The sequence below is a fragment of the Sardina pilchardus genome, chromosome 16 (assembly GCF_963854185.1).
Source record: "Sardina pilchardus chromosome 16, fSarPil1.1, whole genome shotgun sequence".
Classification (NCBI taxonomy): Eukaryota; Metazoa; Chordata; class Actinopteri; order Clupeiformes; family Clupeidae; genus Sardina; species Sardina pilchardus.
Window position 1 is genome coordinate 17,212,008 of NC_085009.1, and position 21,263 is coordinate 17,233,270.

The 21,263-nt window shown below is 39.5% G+C and overlaps 2 protein-coding genes across 2 annotated transcripts in view; one reads left to right on the top strand and one right to left on the bottom strand.

The window, feature by feature from the left end:
• LOC134060249 (signaling lymphocytic activation molecule-like) lies at nucleotides 1-17,511 on the top strand. Its single transcript, XM_062516887.1, has 7 exons — nucleotides 1-312; nucleotides 8,315-8,617; nucleotides 9,118-9,423; nucleotides 9,631-9,729; nucleotides 12,017-12,081; nucleotides 12,241-12,321; nucleotides 17,250-17,511. Exons 1-7 carry the CDS (start codon nucleotides 243-245, stop codon nucleotides 17,343-17,345), a joined length of 1,020 nt encoding a protein of 339 aa, XP_062372871.1. The 5' UTR covers nucleotides 1-242; the 3' UTR covers nucleotides 17,346-17,511.
• Nucleotides 16,591-21,263, bottom strand: part of si:cabz01074946.1 (putative uncharacterized protein DDB_G0290521) — a 19,910-nt gene continuing 15,237 nt past the window's right edge. Inside the window, exon 5 of the mRNA XM_062516885.1 lies at nucleotides 16,591-19,657. Coding sequence (XP_062372869.1) covers nucleotides 19,134-19,657 — 524 coding nt within the window. The 3' untranslated portion in view covers nucleotides 16,591-19,133. The remainder of the gene's footprint in view (nucleotides 19,658-21,263) is intronic.

Here is a 21,263-nt window from a genome sequence, read left to right on the forward strand (position 1 = left end):
ACAGTGAGACTTATCAGCACCCCAGTCTCTCAAGTTGCAGAGGAAGTTCTTCTCCTTCCCCCTTTCTCTCTCTCTCTCTCTCCCTCTCCCTCGCTCTCTATCTCACCCTCCTTGCACCCACCCTCAGTCTTCTCCCAACGGTTTCCTTTTTACGTTTTTTTTTTGTATTCTAACTCAGCATCTCAGCAAGGCGCAGGGGGGGTGGAGGAAACCCTTTAGTTTGCGTCTGTCAGAACTACAGAATGTCTTTCCACCACCGTTATTTTCTGATTCTGTCCAGCACCGGATTGCTGATCCTCCTCCTTCTACAAGGTAAGGTCATCGGAGAACACCACCTCTCTTTTTAAAAAGTTTTAGCTTAGTTTGGTTTAGCGATTATTTGTTGGATTTTTGACATGCTTCTACAAAACTAAGACGAGCCCAGAGTAGCGAAGACTTCCTCTTTTGAGTGAATGTGCTGAGTCCATCAAAAATGTAGACATAATGTGCCAATGGACAGGTCAGATCAAAAAGGTTTCAGCTTTCAGATTTAGGTTTTCATTAATTTGCATCATTTTTTTTCTGATTTCTATTTGCTTGTTCCAATATTGGGCTTATAGTGTCAGAACACTTACACAAGCCAAGTAAGACAAAACACTTGGAGATAAATGACTCACATCTAAACCGTAAACCTGACCAGTCAAACTAAAAAAACTGAAAATATTTGATAACTGTTTTTGCATATAACTTTTTAATCAAAGTTAGAATAAAAGTTATTTGATTTAAGTAACTCAAGTATTTTTATTGAAGGTGACTTGAGGCAATTCAGTCTATGGCATATTTTGAAAACATATCTTGGGTATATGGGTAGCAATGGGTAGCAATACAATCGTAACAGTATTGAAATGTCATCAGCATGCTAGTATACATCACAGTCGGACCCTCTATTGCATGGTGTTGCCTTATGGCAACAAATGGTTTATCTTTAGTGTTAATTGGCATTAACACAAAAAGGGGACTTACATTTTGGTATACAAAAAACAACTTTTAGGTCACCTGACTAGGATATACAGTATTGTTAGCACATCTATTTACACAGAGAGGTAATATGTGACCACCACCAGCTATGCACTACCTCTAGGTGGTCAAAATTCAGAATTTAGGCATAATTTCTTTGAGAAAAAAGCAAAAACAAAACAAAAAAAACAATCTGGACTATATGTAAATATGAATAATTTATCATTAAAACAAGTGTATATATAATGAGTTTTTTGTAAATTGGCAAAATGTATTTGTTGCATAGCACTAGGATACTCTGAGAACATAGCCTTTTGACAATATTTTTAATGTTTTTTTTTTAATTTGTAATATAGAAGACATATTGGAGTCTTTTAGGATATTGTAAATGTTTACCAATTTGCAAATTATCTGTGGAATGAGGTTCAGATAGAGACTGGAGCAGTAAAGATGTATTTTGTGTTATTGTTCACTACACAGTCAGCTATACATGCTTTGTTTGGAATTTTGGGAAACATAAAAGCACATTGTTGTCCTTTCCACCAAAGAAGTATCAGGATTAGCTATAATGCTGCAATGCGGAGAAAAACATTGAAGTATGTAGCAGATAGAGACTGCAGTCACCCAATCTGTCTCTTTGGCTACACCTACAAGTCTAAGGGCAAATGGGGTGACCCTTCTCTCCTCTCATTATAAATGGTGTAAGAAGTGGGCTGGCTTGCTGAGGAACCATCCAAGTCATGCCCAGTGTGTGCCTGTAGTATGAACCACACGGGAGAACCCTAGATTAGGTTGACCCTTGAATGTGGGACCCCAAATATGAATGATCCATGGCTTCACAGGGCAGGAGATGTCTGTCAGAGGTATATGTGAAGGGTAGGTCTCTCTTTGTGCACAGCATGGATTTGCACAATTTTGTGAAGGGGGGGGGGGGGGGCTGAATATGTCCTCTGACTGCAATAGAACCCTATGAATTTGGGAAATGAAAGTCATCTAAATTCAATATAGTCATTTAAATTATGACATTATTATGACCGTCGCTAGCATAGCTAGCGCTAGCATATCATCATTGTCAAAGTTTTTCTTCTTCATCATCTTCTTCTTTTTTTCCCGTCATCTACTTCCTGATTTTTTACCCCTGGACACCGTAGCACCAGGGCACATGAAACCTGGTTTGCATGTAGCCCCTGTAGACCTTTGCAGTTGCAAATGCAGTTTTTCCTAAATCACCATGGCACAGAGGATGACAAAATGTTTATGGTATGTTGGTCTCAAGAGCCTGCATGAACTTAGCTTATAACCAGTCATTTGTGATTTGCACTCCCATGGTAAAAAATTAAAATGCAATATTATACTGCTGTAATCGCCCCTATCTTCAGATTAAATGTTATGAACTGCACCAAATTTCATGTGTAAGATTAACCTGACTTCCTCTTTTTTTGTGGAAATTCATCCTTGGGGACTATAAAATAAATGAATTTATGTGTACATTTAGTGACTACACCCATGCAGATGGTGGTGAAGGGTTGCTGTGGTTGCTCGATGCTACTGTCACACACACACACACACACACACACACACACACACACACACACACACACACACACACACACACACACACACACACACACACACATAAATACACACACACACACAGACACGCAGCAACACACACACCTACATAAAAATGCACACAAACACATGCATAAACACAGCCACATGCATGCACACACTCACCAAGACACATAAAACACAAGCAGGCAGGCAGACACAGACACACACACAACAATATCCCCACCACACACACTCACAGTGAAAACTCACAGACAGAGAAGCACTCATACACAAAAGCCAGTGCACACATGCTCACACTCATTTACATATATAAAGGTTGCAGTAGGGGATGGAGTAGACGATGGAAACAACAGCATGATTTATATTTGCGGAGAGAATGTGCGGCGATCATATAGTGTACCGCTTTGCAGCACATCTAGTTCAATATAAACTTTGGTTTTGATCAAAACAATTACTTTATGTCCCTATGGGAAGGCTATATACTGTATTTCCAAGGCCTCTGCCAAGGAGGATATGTTTGTATCAGGGTTTGTTTGTATGTTTGTCTGTTGATCTGTCTGTCTGTTTGTTAGCAAGATAACTCAAAAAGTGATGGATGGATTTCAATGACATTTTCAGGGAAGGTCTGAAATGACCCAAGGAAGAAACGATTACATTTTGGGAGTGATCCGTCCCAGTGTCACATTTAGCCCAGAGAACACATTGTCACATTTAGCCCTCCAGAGAACCGGCTCTGTTCCTGTTGGCCAACCAACATTTGAACTGTTCAGAGCGTTTTCACCAAAGAAAAAGCGGTGCGGAACGTGGCACCTGACCTTGGTTCGGAAGTTGAACCAGAAAATACACTATATTGCCAAAAGAATTGGGTTACCTGCCTTGACCCCCCTAATGACTTAAAGGGATATTCCGCAATTGCAAACGTACCATGGGCGCAGTGATATCACTCAGCATCTGAAAATAGTCCCCATAGACAACAAGCAGTAGTGCCAGTAGTTTGCAAGTTGCTTAGATTATTACGCCAGATGAGAGTGTAGTTCCATGTCAAAGCAGTTGGTCTTATTGCACTTTCTAACTTGAGAAGAGACACGTTTAAAATGGGAAAATTACCGGAAATCTTAGTCACTTTTAAACATGATGCTAGCAGGCGAGATGCTACTGGTCTAATCCGTTTCAATTATCTATGCTAGGCTGAAGCTAAAAGTTGTATTACCAGACTCACAGAATGGCTAGATGAACAGGAAAAAGGTAAATATCAATTGTTTTGCTCGAGGGGAGGTGGAAAATGAGCTTATTTCCAAAAATGGCGGAATATCCCTTTAAGTGACATCCCATTCTTAATCCATAGGGTTTGATATGACGTCTTGCTTTGTGCACTGGTGCACAGTCATGTTGGAACAGGAAGGGGCCATCCCCGAGCTGGGCTTGGCCCCTTAGTTCCAGTGAAAGGAACTCTGAATGTTATAGCATTAACCAATAGATTTTGGACAATTCCATGCTCCCAACTTTGTGGGAACAGTTTGGATAGCCACTTCCTGTTCCAACATGACTGTGCACCAGTGCACAAAGCAAGGTCCATAAAGACATGGATCTCAGAGTTTGGTGTGGATGAACTTGACTGACCAGTATAGTGCTGATCTCGACCCGATAGAACACCTTGAGATGAATTAGAGCGGAAGCTGAGAGCCAGTCGCCTCGTCCAACATAGTGTGACCTCAAAAATGCGCTTCTGGAAGAATGGCCAAAAATTCCCATACACACTCCTAAGCCTTATGGAAAGCCTTCCCAAGGCAAGGCAAGGCAAGGCAATTTATTTATATAGCACATTTCATACACAAGTGCAATTCAAAGTGCTTCACACAGATATACACAAATATATAATCACAATATAATGGTCATTAAAATTAACCATAAAACCAGGTGCACAACAATTCAAATAAAATATAAAATAAGTATAATTCCCAGAAAAGTCATAGCTGTTGTGGCTTGAAAGGGTGGACTAATGTCATATTAAACCTATGGATTAAGAATAGGATGTCACTTAAGTCATTAGGGTGGTCAAGGCAAGTGACCCAATACTTTCTGGAAATATAGTGTAGTTGTTTTTTCCTGCGAACTGGAGTGGATGTGTCATTCTGCCATTCAGAGGGGAAAAGGCTAAAAGCATGAGTTTTCCATCCATATCAACTGTTGCCATGAGCTAGCAGTAGCAGTACACTGCATACAGTACGTTGACTACCCTGTAGTATTTTAAACAGGTAATTTCTGCCGCTTTTATGAGACAACTGTTCATATCGTTCTCCCGTTTCTGTGTGTCATTAACTTTTGTTTTAGCATGCAACACCCATTGTAGATGACGCATCCTCACTTCGGTTCAAAACTGGAGGAAATGCGGGCTGGTTCACTCGATAGCACCACGGTTTAAAGAATTCAGAATGTCACTGGTTTAACACCGGGTTCACTGTCGGTGGAAAACCGCCTATTGAGAGCACAGAGAAACTCTGTAAAGACTCAAGTAGGTTCAAGTAAGTGTTTTTTTTCACTTCCCCTGAATGATTACATTAACAATAGAGATGAATTCACCTACAGTATAACCAACATTCACAACAACTAGAAAATCACTGCAAACCTCTGCAAGCAAAAACATAACCGCCTCCTGGATCCAGACAGTGATATGGATCACTCCCAAAATATTATTGTTCCTTCCTAACTTTTTGAGTTATCTTGCGAACAGACAGACAGACAGACGGATAGACGAACAGGCAGACAGACAGAGAGACAAACAAACAAACCCTGATGAAAACATAACCTCATTGACAGAGGTACCCACCAGCACATGAAACTATAAAGACACAAAATACAGTATGTCCAACATTGCATTGGTAATAGTGTCCAAAAGTCTTCAAACATTTAAAAAAAAATAAAGTCACTGTGGTGTAGAATTGCATCAGAACATGTTTAAGGTACACTGTATGTCTACAATGTTGCTAATTTTTTTCAAACTTGCACTTATGGTATGTGTATTGCTTGGTGTGGATAATAATGTGCATTGCTGTTGTTATTGTCTGCTAGTCAGTAATCTCTCAATAATGGTAACAGGGAATGAACCAGTGGTGCACAGTGTCACAGCTGTTGACATGCTTGTTGTTGTCTATATTGAGTTATTTTACACAGTCTGATGTGATGCAATTCTGAGGCATATAGATATACAGATCAGCCGTAAAGATATGCTTTTGTTAACTTTCTTGATAAGCCTTACCACAAAGCCATAGCCATAATTTTGGGCAATGGACTGTGGTGGGCTAGTTAGAGAATGCATTTTTGATGAATAAATGATTGTTTATGCATAGTGCGGCCTATCTCTTGTTTCCATGATAGTCTATACTTTGGTCAGCACTCTAAAAAAGTTATAAGTCTTGAGTGAAGCCTGCTCCTACCTTTATGAACTTTTATGACATGGCTTCATCATATTTGTGTAAAAACTAGGTCCATGGGGGTTTGCATGTCAACTGCTATCCAATAGGAACAAAACCACAATGGGGAACTGGTTTTCCGAAACACAGGTTATTGGGCCAAACGTCTGGCTAGGCTTTAGTTTATACGATGACTGACAATTGAGCAACAGCAAAAGGGTCTTTCACATCATCTAAGTCTGCTTGAGTTGATTGTTTACAACAAGGCTATTGTTGATTAATGATGAATCAGAATATATTGACAGCAGTAACTAAAATTCGAACAGAAAACAGTGATTAAAGCATTTGTCGAGACGAAGGATGATTTTGCTTTTGTCCCAATGAGATTCACATATTTTGTTGCTCTGACAGATTGCATTGCATGATGGATGGCATTTTCTTATGTATCAGTTGAAACACGCACACATTGACACCAGAGTCACGATATTTGAAAACATGCAAATCAGACACACACACACACACACACACACACACACACACACACACACACACACACACACACACACACACACACACACACACGCACACACACACACACACACACACACACACACACACACACACACACAGTGCTACACACATAACAGACCGATGGACAGACTTGATTACAATATCAATAGCTCACAAGACATTAAAGGTATACTATGCAGGATTGGCGATTTCATCGCCGGTTTCGCTTTCAATTTCGCTCGTTTTATGCTTGCATATTTCTCTGCAGAGCTTCCCCTACAGCTTTAGCGTGTATATTTGACAAAGATCCTCAATCGGTCAGTCTGCCGTGCCTTTTCATGAGACTTTACATGACACTTCCTGGAGTAGAGCATGGGTGCGTGCCTGGTGTCTCCTGAAGTTGCAAGTGTGGTTCTACCGCTACAGACCACTAGAGCGGCCAAAAAACACAGCGTTCGACCGGTAATGACTCATTTAATCATATATAACAGTATGGAACGAATTGATTAACTGAAAAACGTTGCATAGTATACCTTTAATAATATAATGATCACCATATCATAGGACAGTGCATCCAAATTCCAGGATCATTTGTGATTGTTTGTGTTTGTTTGTCTGTCTGAATCTCACAGTCTCAAGTAAACACTGACTATTGAGTAAGACTTTGTTTAACCTCATGGATATTCAATAAAGGTTTCATTGTGCCTGTCAGTTTCTGAAATTACCCTCCGGAGGACTGGAATAACCACTCTTTGATAGGGTTTACAGTATTTGCTTATCCATGTGAGCAGTTGAGTTTTCCATATTCTTCAAAGTGGTCAGCTTAATAAGACAGATAGATAGATAGATAGATAGATAGATACTTTATTGATCCCCAAGGGGAAATTCAAGATAAGATCTAATAAGAGATGTTATGGAGCTAATGTCCGTTACATACTATGAGCTATAGACATTTGAATTTTATTGAAATTGAATGTATCGAGTGTGATCCAATGTTTGAGGGAAACTACGCACTGCATTCAATTTTGTCTACATGTATGTCAAATCGAGGATTTAACTAGAGGGGCATAACTTAAGTGACATTTCACCAACTTCACAGGAGGGCCCAAACAACACCAATTGGTTCAGCGTGTTCAGTGTTAAGTCACTAATAACTGAAATTACTTTTGTACTAATTTTGTACTTTCAACAGTAGAAATCACTGATCAAGAACTTTCTTTTGATATATATCTCAGTTTCGCCAAAAATGTCACTTAAGCCCCTCTGCACACAAAATATGTTGTTTTGCTTTCTGTTCTAACATTGATTGATTATTGGAATTATTTGGAGTTTTTTTTTTTTACTTATTTGTCTTCCTGGCTGAATGAAACAGGATGAGCTCTCATCTTATCCAGTATAGTTTTCCTACGTTTCCATCACTGCATGGCCATCCCGATCACAAGAGATACTGTACAAGTTGATTTGTTTATGCCAGTTCTAATGCATTATTTCTGATGGATAGCACAGGGACTCTTAGGGATTTGCGAACAGCACAGGCAAAGAGCCATCAAGAACATCCTGGAAGCTACTGAGAAGTCCTCGCGGTGGCTCTAGTTAAGGAGGGGGAACATGTGGCGTAGTGCGCTACCTGAACACAAGTCAGGGCCTGATCACCCCCGGTTGAGGGTGTCTGATGTAAGACCCGGAACACCCTATGACCCCGGGAGTATCACCGATGATGTGTCCAGGTTACACCACAAGGTGTATTTAAGTACCAGTGTGACTGTCATCAATGTATTCTGCTTTGAAAGTGAGGCTGTGTTCTCTCTGTTTGATCTCCTCAGGTGTGTGTGGAGTGGATGATGTGACTTACATGAGTGCTGTGGTTGGAGGATCAGTGGTGCTGCCATCTGGATATCAGAGGAGCGAGGTTGAAACTGCTGAATGGAATTTTAAAGATATGAAAATTGTGTCTCTGAAACTGGAACCTAAATCCCAATTCAGTGGAAGATCAGAAATGAACTCCAGCCATTTAAGTTTAACTGTGAGAAAACTCACAAAAGCAGATACAGGACTATTTACATTTGTTTGCACAAACAAAAAAGGTGATCAGTTGACAACAAAGAATATTCAACTAGAAGTTTATGGTAAGCAGATTCTCCCCCTTCTCCCTGTTAATGTGCGGGGTTTTTGTGTGTGTGTATGTGAGCAGTATACTGTACTATGAATGAGAAGCAAAGATTATTTTAAACACACACACACACACACACACAGAGAGAGAGAAAGATAGAGAGGTGAGGGAGACTCAATGGTAATAATAAGTAAGCTTTGGTTAGCTCCCAAGTTGCAAACATGTGTAGGGCAAAGCATCTACATTTCATACTTCTTTGTCTCTGTGAGAGTTTAACAGCCCTGATTATTCAAAAACATGTAACAGTTGCAATGTTAGATGCACTGATATAGTATCTTCTATGAAACATTATTAACATCGTTGTGTCAAATAATGTACACACACACACACAGTACCCTGCAGTAAATTACTCTGAGAGCTACCCGTACCATCTGTACTGTACTCATTCCATTATTGGTCTTCTTGGGTGCCGGTTGCCTAATATTGTTTCCTAAAGGATGACTAATGTGTCTTCAGATTCCACTCTGATGGTAGACATCCAGAAGAATGTCACTCTTCACCAGCTGAACAACACCTGCACGGTCAGTTTGCTCTGCAATGCCAGCGGTCCACCAGATGTGCAGTTTTCATGGAGCGGGCATTGCACAGGGAGTGGTGCCAAACAGCACTTTTCTCTATCACCAGCAGGGGGTAGTGTCACATGTGTATGTAAAGCAAGTGAGGGCGGTAATCATAAGCAGGTAACTGCAGACATCAAGTGTGAGAACAAGACTTCAAATAACTCTGTGGAGCCTGATGTTATCAACAGAGTTTCATTCAGCGGTGAGCTTTTACATATGTTTGAAATCAGACAGCATTGATATGTGGCTGATAAAATTATTTGTCATGTCAGTGAAGAGGGTTGCATTGCTTACAAGTGCAACATCAATATGTAACAGATCTAAAGTGTCATGATGTATATTGGTGACAGACAACAATGTTGATCTGTGCTCATCAAGTGCCTGTGCTTATATATTTTTTTTGAGACAGAGACAGAGTGGTACCTGTATTTTGTGGTGATTCCTGCAGCTGGAGTTCTGATAATTGTCAGCATAACAGTGGGTGTTTGCTGTTACAAGAGACACAAAGGTTGGTCACACACACACACACACACACACACACACACAATTGTGTCAAAAGGAGCTCGAAGGAATATGTTTCCACACAGAGACACGCACGCACATACACACACACACACACACACACACACACACACACACACATATATATATATATATATATATATACAGTACATTTGTGTAATTTACTGTACTGACCAGCTTTTTGGGGATTGACTATTAAGCACAACTATCAACAACATTCAGAAGCACCTTCAGCTGTTAAAATATTAAATCACACAATCTAGCACTTTAAAGGTGCTGTACTGTAGGTAAGCCTTATGCAACGAACTTTCTGTCATATTTGCTGCCACTGACCCTATGTTCGATTAGAAGTACATGAAGCAAGTCATTTTTTAAAAAAAGTCCTGCTCCTCTGGCCCCACCTAGAGCCTGTAGCGCAATTTGCAAGACATCTTACACTCCCAATGCAGATGCACCAATCAGAGCCAACAGTGTCAGTCACTGCTCATGCACACACATTTCATAGTGTCCTCCCCTCCCCTGTGCTCTATCGTGCACAGCTTTCCTTGTGGGGGGAAGAGCTTAGGAGACAGTTTTGGGCTTTGTCGGAAAGGGAGGAGGAACTGCAATGTTGATCTTCGCAATCCCGCCTAGGGGCCTTTAAATAAAGGCTCAGGCTCTGGCATGACAACTTTGCAAATGGGTGTACATATCCTCTCTAGGCCTCTAGGTTTTTCAACCTTTTTCAGCAAACAAAAAGTGAATGTGCAGTGCCCTCCATAAGTATTGGAACACATGCTATTTATAGCTTACTAAACAGGGTCATTACACGATATTGTAGAATCAGATGTTGAACCAAGGATTCTATAATTCTTGCACATCATTCTGCCCACTGTTTGACTAATCATACTAATAAACATGGAACAGAGTAGCCTAATCATCACTGCTTACTACCATGGGCAGAAAAACAAACAAACAAAAAGAATATAGAGAGAATTTAAGTAATTTAAGTGAAAATGAGCTGATCTGGAGAGATCCATGTATTCCCAATGATGATTCGGCAAGCAGCAATGTGTGGGCCTAGCAGTACACTAGCAGGAATGGCATTGCCATGGCATGAGCAAGCACTCACAGCAACTTACATGTATGGCAACTGGATAACAAATGGCTGTGATATCAGCTCATTTTCTTTGTTACAGTGCCCCTAGAGGTCAAGTTACACCAATGTCCTTGTATGTTCTCACAATCAAGTGTCAAGTCCCTGTACCAAGTTTGGCTTTACTTAGTGCATCAAAGCGTTGCTAAGATATGAGCTAACTTTCTTTGTTACAGTGCCCCTAGAGGCCAAGTGACACCACTTTCCTTGCACATCCTCACAATCAGCTTCCATGTCCCTGTACAAAGGTTGGACTTCATATCAAAGTGTTGATGAGATATGGGCTCACTTCCTGTATTGCACACCTATAGAGGCTAAATGATGGCAATGTCCTAATTTGTCCTCACAATCAGGTACCATGTCCCTGTCCCAAGTTTGGACATTATACATCAAAGCCTTGCTGAGACCTGCGCTCATTTCCTGTTTGGCGGCTTTGTCACCATATTTGATTGGCTGCCATGGGCAAATAAACTTGAAATTGAAAATTCTGTTTGTGCTGCTGTCTGAAGTTCACCTCTGCCGAGTTCTGTGAAAATCGGATGAAATTTGTGACCACTGAAACTTTTCATATAGAGTTTGGATCAAATTGAATATGGCGGAGGTCCAATATGGTGGTTATAGTGATGCAATAGGGGTTGGTGCACTCAGGTGCAGGGATTCCAACGGTGCCTGATTTGTGAAATGTGTCCAGCTTTGACCCACTAGTGCTGCTAGAGTGTTGGGCATAGAGTTCTGTAAATTGGTGAGAGTGATCATGGGATGGTTCTGAATCAGTGAGCCGAATTTCAAAACTTTTGACCCAGCGGTTCTTTTGGCCAACTTTTGACCCAATGGCCGCCCTTTGCCTTTACAGCTTCACTGCTAGGTCCCCAATCACAGAGCACTTAAATGAAGTGGTTGTTGAAGTTCACTGAAGTTCAGTGTTGGTTCCCCTAGAGCAAGGTATTGCTCATGTACAGTCAATGCACACTGTGCATGTGGGGTGACAAAATTAGTTTTCATTATCAGTATGACAACCACTATAAGGTACAGTATATGCCTACAATAATCTTTAGAATACCCATGTGTTTGTTATTGTTAAGACTAAATGTACAGTACGTTCAAAACTAATCTAATGTTTTTTTTTCCTGTTTACTAGCTAACTCCAGCAGACAGGAAACAGTTTATGCAGACGTAGTTGCAGACCAGAACAAATATACTGAGGTGAATGAACATGTATCTAATATTCTGTATGGTTTCATGTATCACATGTTTAAAGTGTATGCTGTATGAAATATCAGTCCTGATTATGTGTGTCTGAGTACTTTACTCATAAAACCACTGTCAACAACTCATTGCTTATTCATGCTTTGTCCTTACCAGAGATCAACATCGACCAATGTACAGTTTGACATGACCATCTATGAGTCTGTGGATGACAGAGCTATTGGGATTCAAAACAATGTATGTACATTTTCTAAATATATATTCATGATACTAAATGCAGGCCAGGTCACATGGGTGTCACTAATCATCTTTTAATGGGGCACTCCCATTCAACTGGTATTGAACTCCTGTGCCCCATAAGTGAAGGGATAATCAACGACGCGCCGTGCGTTTATAGGAAAATAATGCAAGTTCGAAGTGGTAATAAGGCGTCGAGTTGATTATGCCACTTATACCATTGCTACTATCATTTTCGTTTATATTGCTGCTGTCTTAAATACAACGTTGCTGTTTTTACCGTTACATTCACATTGGCGAATAAATGTTAAAGTGTGATATGCCCAAAAAAAAAGAACTACTTCATAGCCGTGCGTATATCGGAAAAATAATGCACGTTCCAAACAGTGCATCACAATAGGAAATTTGGCCAAGCAGTGGTATAATTTTAACTAGCTCCTGTTGCCTCTTGCAGCATATTATTACGCAATAAACCTCCAGAGGCCGTATAGAACAGCTAAAGGCACGACGCGCTATTATGGTGGCGCAGGATGAAATGCATTCAAGGTGTATGTTTGTGCTGGATTTTACAACGCCATTGAACACAATTCAGCCAATCATAGTCAAGGACCGGAACTATCCGTTTTAGAATTCTACAACATGACAACATTAAAGGAACACTTCTTTATTTTTTCATATTAAACTACGTTATTCCCTTAACTAAGACGAGTTGATGCATACCTCTCATGTTTCAATGTGTGCACTCACTGGCTCTGGTGAGCTACTTTGATAGCCCAGTTCATTCATTAGGATCCAAACAGAGATGAAGTTAGAAGCGACCAAACACTGCATGTTTTCCCTAAAATACAGTTACACGAGTGGTCACACGACCTAGTATGGTGAGACAAAATAAAACGTGGTGCATTTCTAAGTAGGTAAGAGGGATAAGTAATATTGTGTGGCGGAATAACAATTGAGTCATTCCGTATGAAATCAGACAAAATCCAGGAAAATGGTTGCAACACCGACTCGGATTTTCTTCAAAGTTTGTCTACACAATGTTTAGGTTCCATAACTAAAATATGTGAAATATTTTTGTTCAATTCTATTGTTTTCATTGTCTTTCTGCCCTTGTTTTTTTACTCTTCAAATGACCTTATCTTGGAGGCCATGTTTGGACATTCATATCTTAAAAAGGATTATTCCTAGCCTGACTAAACTTTATAGAATGAAAGACAAGCATTTTCTCAGTAAGATTCAATGATTAAAAGTTTGTACCACAGTCTTATTGGTTGTATAGAAGTCCCTAGTTTCTGAAAAAAAAAAAAAAAACATGCAAAAACAGTGATATTGAGGGTCTAAAAACTCTTTTATTGGGACACACATGCCATCACTGAGTATTTTCTCTAGAAATATAATCCGTTGTTAATGTTAAATTTGACGTCTCCAAGACAAATGGTCATGACAGTAATAAGGATAATATTATAATATAAGACGTGTTTGTATTTTTGTGTCATTTTCATACACCTGAAATGCTATGTGGGGTAGGTGGTAGGACCATGAAAATGTATGTGGAAAGCACAAAGTATATGGGCATTTAGTGTGTAAAGTATCAATATTGTACCGAGTCCCATTCACAGAATAAATGAATGTAGTTATTGGTGTTTTGAGAACACCCTCAGGTGAAACTCAACATTTTGCTCCTTTTTCAAGGCATCTGATAGATAGGGCCTCTCTCAACATCCCTCCTTGATCCTCGATGCTCGTTCCCATTGATCTGTAACTAGCACTGGATAGATTATCCCATTGCTGCCGCCCCATCATTCTTTATCTAGATCAGTGAGAACGAGGACAGAGGAAGGAAGGGAGGATATATAGAAGACGAATCAGAGGCACCCATAGGCTTCTAGAACTGACTGGCTTTATTTTACTTGTCATATTACAAAAAATATATTTTAACCATTGACCTAAAATAGGCCTTTCATTCATCGGTGGCTATGAAGTTCTCAAAGGCCATTTGAATATCTTCATACGTCTTCTTATCCAAGGAATACTGCCGTTCTGTCCAGGTAGTGGCTTGGGCTGGCACAGCACATGGCAGGCTTGGGTTGATGGTTAAAACATAATTTCAAGTAGACTACATAATTCGGTGTATTTGGCATCCTTTCCATTTTCAAGGTACTAGGAATTTCTGCTTATATTTGTAATATGAGAAGTATGATATAGCTATGATATAGCGCTAAAATAGGTTTTTTTAAAGGTGACATAGAATGGAAATCATTTGTTTCTTGGTTTTCATGAATTATGAGAGGTTGTGCATAAACAAAGAGCTATCATGAACATGAGGCATGGTTGTTCCCTCCTTCATATGAAAATCTTGAACTTAGAAATAGACACTAAAAAATGGATGATTCAGCAACACTGCTTGCTTGTGATGTCAGACATCGCAAAGCCATTGAAGTTCAATTGGGGTTGCCAAAGAGGGCGCCATTTAGTCGAATGGACCATTTCAATACCCAGCCTAAATATATGGTTTTAATTAGTCTTGTAAAATTGCAATTGAATTATTGTTTTTTAAATCACAGTCGAGTATATATATTTTTAACATCAGAGAACACAGTACAATACTCGATTCATCCATTCTATGTCCTCTTTAAATAAAACATGTTTATTCTGGTGTTCTCAAACACTTATAACCACATGCATTTATTGAATGGGACTAGGTACAATGTTGATACTTTACACACTAAATGATCATATACTTTGTGCTTTCCACATACATTCATGGTCCTACTACCCCACATAGCAATTCTGGTGCATGAAAATGACACAAAATACAAACACGCCAAATTTTATCCTTATCATTGTCATGGTCATTTGTCGTAGAGACTTCAAATTGTGGGAAAACATTAATAAACTGATGTATTTCAATTGAAAATAGAGACTGATACCAAGTGAAAAAAATAAACTGTTTTTTCATACCCTCAATATCACACTTGATGCACATTTTCCCAAAATCTAGGGCCCACTCAAAAGTCAAGAGACATTTAGTACAGACTTTAAATTGTTTACACATGCTAATTATGAGTTGATCTTCCACCCTAGAAAATGTGGGGAGGCTAGGGAACATATTTGGTAAGATATTAAAGGAATATTTCGGTATTTTACACTTTAAGCCCGTTTTCTGTATTGCCTAGCATGAAAACGAGTGTTTGACACCGAAATCTCGACGATTGAGCCTGTGTGTGCATTTCGGCACCTTTAGAATGTTCTCTGTATGGCCTTAACATTGCTCCCTATGTGCATAAACTATTCTGTCCTTAAAACACCCCTAAACGTTCGTTTTTTTAAATGTGCAGCTCACCGAGTGGTTACTGGTCTTCAACGATCTTCTATAGCAAGTTTGACAGCGAAATGTAGCTTCAGTCATAGTTTATCAGGGATTTTCGAAATCCCGGAAGTAATTTTTCAGATAACTCACAACCGTGTTTGCCTAATATAACACAACAGAATTTGAATTTCACTGCGAAACTTGCTATAGAAGATCATTGAAGACCAGTAACCACTCGGTGAGCTGCACATTTTTAAAAACTAACGTTTAGGGGTGTTTTAAGGACAGAATAGTTTATGCACATAGGGAGCAATGTTAACGCCATGAGAGAACATTCTAAAGGTGCCGAAATGCACAAACAGGCTCAATCGTCGATATTTCGGTGTCAAACACTCGTGTTCATGCTAGGCAATACAGAAAACGGGCTTAAAGTGTAAAATACCGAAATATTCCTTTAATGCCCATGGCATGTGTTTTTCAAGCTGTAAAAATGAAACAATTTCAAGGTCTGAAAAAGATATGTGGATATGTGACAGATGGACAGATGATTTGCAGATGATTTGCACAGAAATATTTCACAGGCCTTGGTTGTAAGACCCATTGATGATATAGACAAAGTTTGAAAAAAATCTGAGACGGTGCAGCAACAACCTTATCTGATTTGACACGGAATGACTCAATTGGGAGCACGACACAGTAATATCCTCACTCCAAAGTGAAACTGAAAGTGCAAGAGTGAGGATATTACTGCGCCGAGTCTAAGTGCTCCCAATTGTTATTCTGTCACACAATATAGTTTTCTCTTGCCCAATTTGTTTGTTATGACTGAAAATTACACTGCCACATGCTGAAAGATTGTAAGACAATGTGGTATAAACATCAGATACTGTAGTGTTTTCATTGTCTTTAACATTTTTATGAAAAATGGCATGTCCAAAATGATTCATACCCTTTTCAAATGATTATTGGAAACATCTTTATTTGCCATCACAGCTCTCAAAATGGTTCTTCAGAAATCTGGGTTTTGATGCAGGAATGATTATTTGCCATCACTCTGAACACTGTGCTCACTTTTTGATGGACAGAGGTCTTGGTGGCTGGGCCACTAAAATGTACAATATACAGTTGTACAACCCCAAATCAGAAAAAGTTGGGACATTGTGTAAAATGCAAATAAAAACAGAATGTGATAATTGTTTATACAAGTTTTGTGAACCCATATTTAGCAGCAAAAAGGACAGACAACATATCAAATGTTAAAAAATATATATATTTGATGCCAGCAACATGTTTTTAAAAACGTTGGGACAGGAAATGGTTACCATTGTGCTGCTTCACCTCTTCATTTAACAAAATTCTGTAAATGTTTAGGAACTGAGGAGACCAGTTGCTAAACTGAGTTTTGAGAATGAAATGTTGTCCCATTACTGCTCAATATAGGATTTCATTTTCAGTTGCTCAACAGTATGGGGTATTGCTAGTCATGTTTTTCCTTCCATGATGCACCTAATTTGACAGCCTGCTAGAACTAACGCAGAATGCTTGATTAATAGTTCAGAGTCAAATATTGTGATTGTGAAAACCAAAATCAACCTATCACTCTGCTCTTTTTACTCAGCCTCATACACTGTATGATAAGGTAAACTTCTCACGTCCAGAGATGAAGAAGGACCTTGGAGCTACTCTCTCCTCTCCATATCAGGACGTGTTGTAACCCAACCAGTGGATGAAAGATTGATTACAAGTGTCTCTACTTTTGTTTCCAACTAAATTTGTAATTTTGATATTGTAGTATGTAATCACGTATACTGTATATGTTTGTGTGTATTTTGGGTTGGGACAGTGCTGCATTTGAGCAAATAAATGTTTCATCAAATGGATATGTATCCACTAATCTTTCCAAAATATAAACAAATGAAACCTGTTTTAAAGGAGCAATTTCTTCGGGGGTCAGGACTTTTAAAGAAATGCTTGAAGCAACCATTGGGAAGAAAAAGAATCACCCTACCATGAAAACTATCAGTTATGATCTCGGCAACAATTCAAAAATCAAAGACCAAATTTTCTGGAGATGTTGACAATTAAAATAAAAATAAAAGATAAAATAAATATATATACTGTACATCACCCATTTTTAAAGTGTTTTTGCTATTCAATTTTACTTATCACTTATAATATACTATTCAGTTTCAGTAGACATATAATTTCCATTAAAGGGATATTCCGCAATTTTTGGAAATAAGCTAATTTTCCACCTCCCCTCGAGCAAAACAATTGATATTTACCTTTTTCCCGTTCGTCCAGCCATTCTGTGAGTCTGGCGATACAACTCTTAGCTTCAGCCTAGCATAGATCATTGAAACGGATTAGACCAGTAGCATCTTGCCTGCTAGCATCATGTTTAAAAGTGACTAAGATTTCCGGTAATTTTCCCATTTAAAACGTGTCTCTTCTCAAGTTAGAAAGTGCAACAAGACCAACTGAAAATGAAACCTGGCATTTTTTAGGCTGATTTGACATGGAACTACACTCTCATCTGGCGTAATAATCTAGGCAACTTGCAAAATACTGGTACTACTATTGCTTGTTGTCTATGGGGACTATTTTCAGATGCTGCGTGATATCACTGCGCCCATGGTACGTTTGCAAGTTGCCTTGATTAAAGGTTGAATATTTCCTCATTTTTTCCATTTAAGGCATTGAGATCAATTTCTGAAAGAAGATTTTATGTTTAACTTTAAGCCTGTGTTCCCAGTCCTTTTTTTATTTATTATTTATTTATTAATATTTTTTTTATATATATTATGTTATTTCCCCCCACACAAAGGAGATGAGGCTGCGACGGTTGCTTGATGGCCAGCTAAAACAATACTGAGCTATCAAAAGCTCACACAGATGTAAATGAAGTCATGCCAGTATTGCAGTGTTTGCATTTTGTATCTCTGATGATCCCTGATCCCACAGGATTAAAAGAAAAAAGATGATTTTAGGCAAAAATGGCAGGAAAATGTGTGCAATTAAATGTTTGAAGAGCTCCAGGGTTGCTGTGTTTGTCCAAAGTGTTCACAAAAGGACTTGAATGAAAGCTTGGATAGTCCTATTTACAAACAGAATAAAATAAAATATGTAAATACTGTATGTCTTTCACAAAGGCCAATAGCAAGATAGGTACCTGAATCAAAACTGTTTTTTTTCAATGAGGGAGGGTTACTTCAACACAGCTGATAACGATAATTTAGCTGTGACACCAAGAAGGGTTATCATACAAAAATGTTAACTACAGATATGAATATTTTCAAAAAGTTTAAGCGACCTTTGCCACCTTAAGTGGTACCTACATCTCATCTGGCCCATGGACTGCAAGTGTCTTCTTATCTTTTTGTCTAAATTTGTATTTTTCACATTTGTCTGTGTGAACTGTAGAATGAAATCCCATATGGTTCGTTTTTTGATGTTGTGGCAGTGCTGCATTTAAACAAATACTGAAGTCCTTATTTACTTATCAACTTGGCACAAAGCTTGTCTCTTCTGGAGTCTCTTCTTGCTGTTCCTCTGGAGTCACTGTGGGAGTCTCCTCTTGTTGCTCTGCTGGAGTCTCTGTGGGAGTCTCCTCTTGTTGCTCTGCTGGAGTCTCTGTGGGAGTCTCCTCTTGTTGCTCTGCTGGAGTCACTGTGGGAGTCTCCTCTTGTTGCTCTGCTGGAGTCTCTGTGGGAGTCTCCTCTTGTTGCTCTGCTGGAGTCACTGTGGGAGTCTCCTCTTGTTGCTCTGCTGGAGTCTCTTTGGGAGTCTCCTCTTGTTGCTCTGCTGGAGTCTCTGTGGGAGTCTCCTCTTGTTGCTCTGCTGGAGTCTCTGTGGTAGTCTCCTCTTGTTGCTCTGCTGGAGTCTCTGTGGGAGTCTCCTCTTGTTGCTCTGCTGGAGTCTCTGTGGTAGTCTCCTCTTGTTGCTCTGCTGGAGTCACTGTGGGAGTCTCCTCTTGTTGCTCTGCTGGAGTCACTGTCGTAGTCTCTTCTTGTTGCTCCTGTTTTCCTGTAAAATTAAATTCAATGCACAGTAACAATTGTAAAAATTTTGTAAAAACACAAATAATAAATGTTTCATCCAATGTATATGTGCCTACTAATCTACAAAATGTAAAAAAAATAAACCTGTTTTAAAGGAGCATTCTGGCAATTTTTCACATAGATCACCGAATGCTGTCAGTATGAGAAAAAAAATGCCCTGAAAAAATTGTTTCCACTTAGCTCAAGTTGCTGCAGCCAACAGCTAGGCAGCTACTTTGCTACACTCTGGGGGCATGGACATGAACATCGATGTCGAACATCGGGGACCTTGAATAGATCTATGTAAAAAAATCACTGAAATTCTCCTTGAAAAGGAGATAGTGGATTCAGTTGAACTCTGGTCAGTTCTGTCTGTTTACATCACAGAGCTCACAGTCCCATGGGAGAATTCAACAGCAGATGCCTATGAGCACAACAATCAGGGAAAGGATGGAAGATTGGGGCTTAGGGAAGAGAAGGCTTTGGCCTTACAGCAAGTAAGCCAACTTGGCATAAGGCCTCAACATCAGAGAGGATAGAAATGGTGATATAGGAGTAGGGTGGTCTTTTCTTTTCTTTTTAACTCATTGGCTGCCAGCGATTTTCAGTGCAGAGCGCTCCATACTGCCAGACGTTTTACAGCATTTTAACTGTTTTTCCAAGATCCACCGAACGGTGAGCTTTATGACTATGTAAACACCGAAGGTACCGAATGAAAGAGTAGACTCTCTTCTTTCACCAGGAAAAACGGCTTGTTTCTATCGTTTTCCGTTCTTTAGTAATCGTCAGTAGAACATGGGTTAGTTTTGCTAAAAACACCTGTTTTTGACCAAAACATGGAGAAAACGATCTTTTTCTGAAAATCAACTTTTTAACGTTAGCGTTTCAGTAGTATGTCAACCACGATTGCACTGTTATCTCGTCAGTCTCGTCAAGGTTGCTAGGGACTCTGATGGTCGCTAAAGACTCTGAACAGGATGCTAGACTTAGCAAGCTAGCACTAGCAAGGTTGTTGTTAGTCTATATCGCAATATCCAATGTAAATGGATCATACCGTTCAGTGTTTTCCATCCTTGATGTAAGAAGTAAGCATATTTATTCCCTGCATCGCGTGCAAACTAGATCCACTGTGGTCGATCTTCAGTGTGTTTGCTAGTTGTCTCTGCATGACTTGTGCACTCTAGGCAGATACTAATGATCCAAATGGCACTGTTGCCATCTAGAGGTTCGGATCGCTAGTGTAGTCTGTTTACAAGCCTGAAACTCTGCCAGATCGTTCCCAAGCCCACCCAGGAGCCCTCCCCATTGAAAAACGCAATTGACGTCTAAAGACGTCAATGGCAGTCAATGTATGTGTCTGAAATGACGTTTAAAGACGTCAATGGCAGTTAATGAGTTAAATGTACAACTCTCACCCCCTCAATGTGTTAGGACAGGAATTTCTAAACTGTGGTATGCAAGCTGCTTCTAGAAGTACGCAAGCTGCTTCTAGGGGTATGCAAGATGCTTCTAAGGGGCACACGAGAAGAAAAGAGCTAAGGCAGAAAGGTACTAAAAATGACCTTTTCACATCTCCTGTAGTAAATTCATGA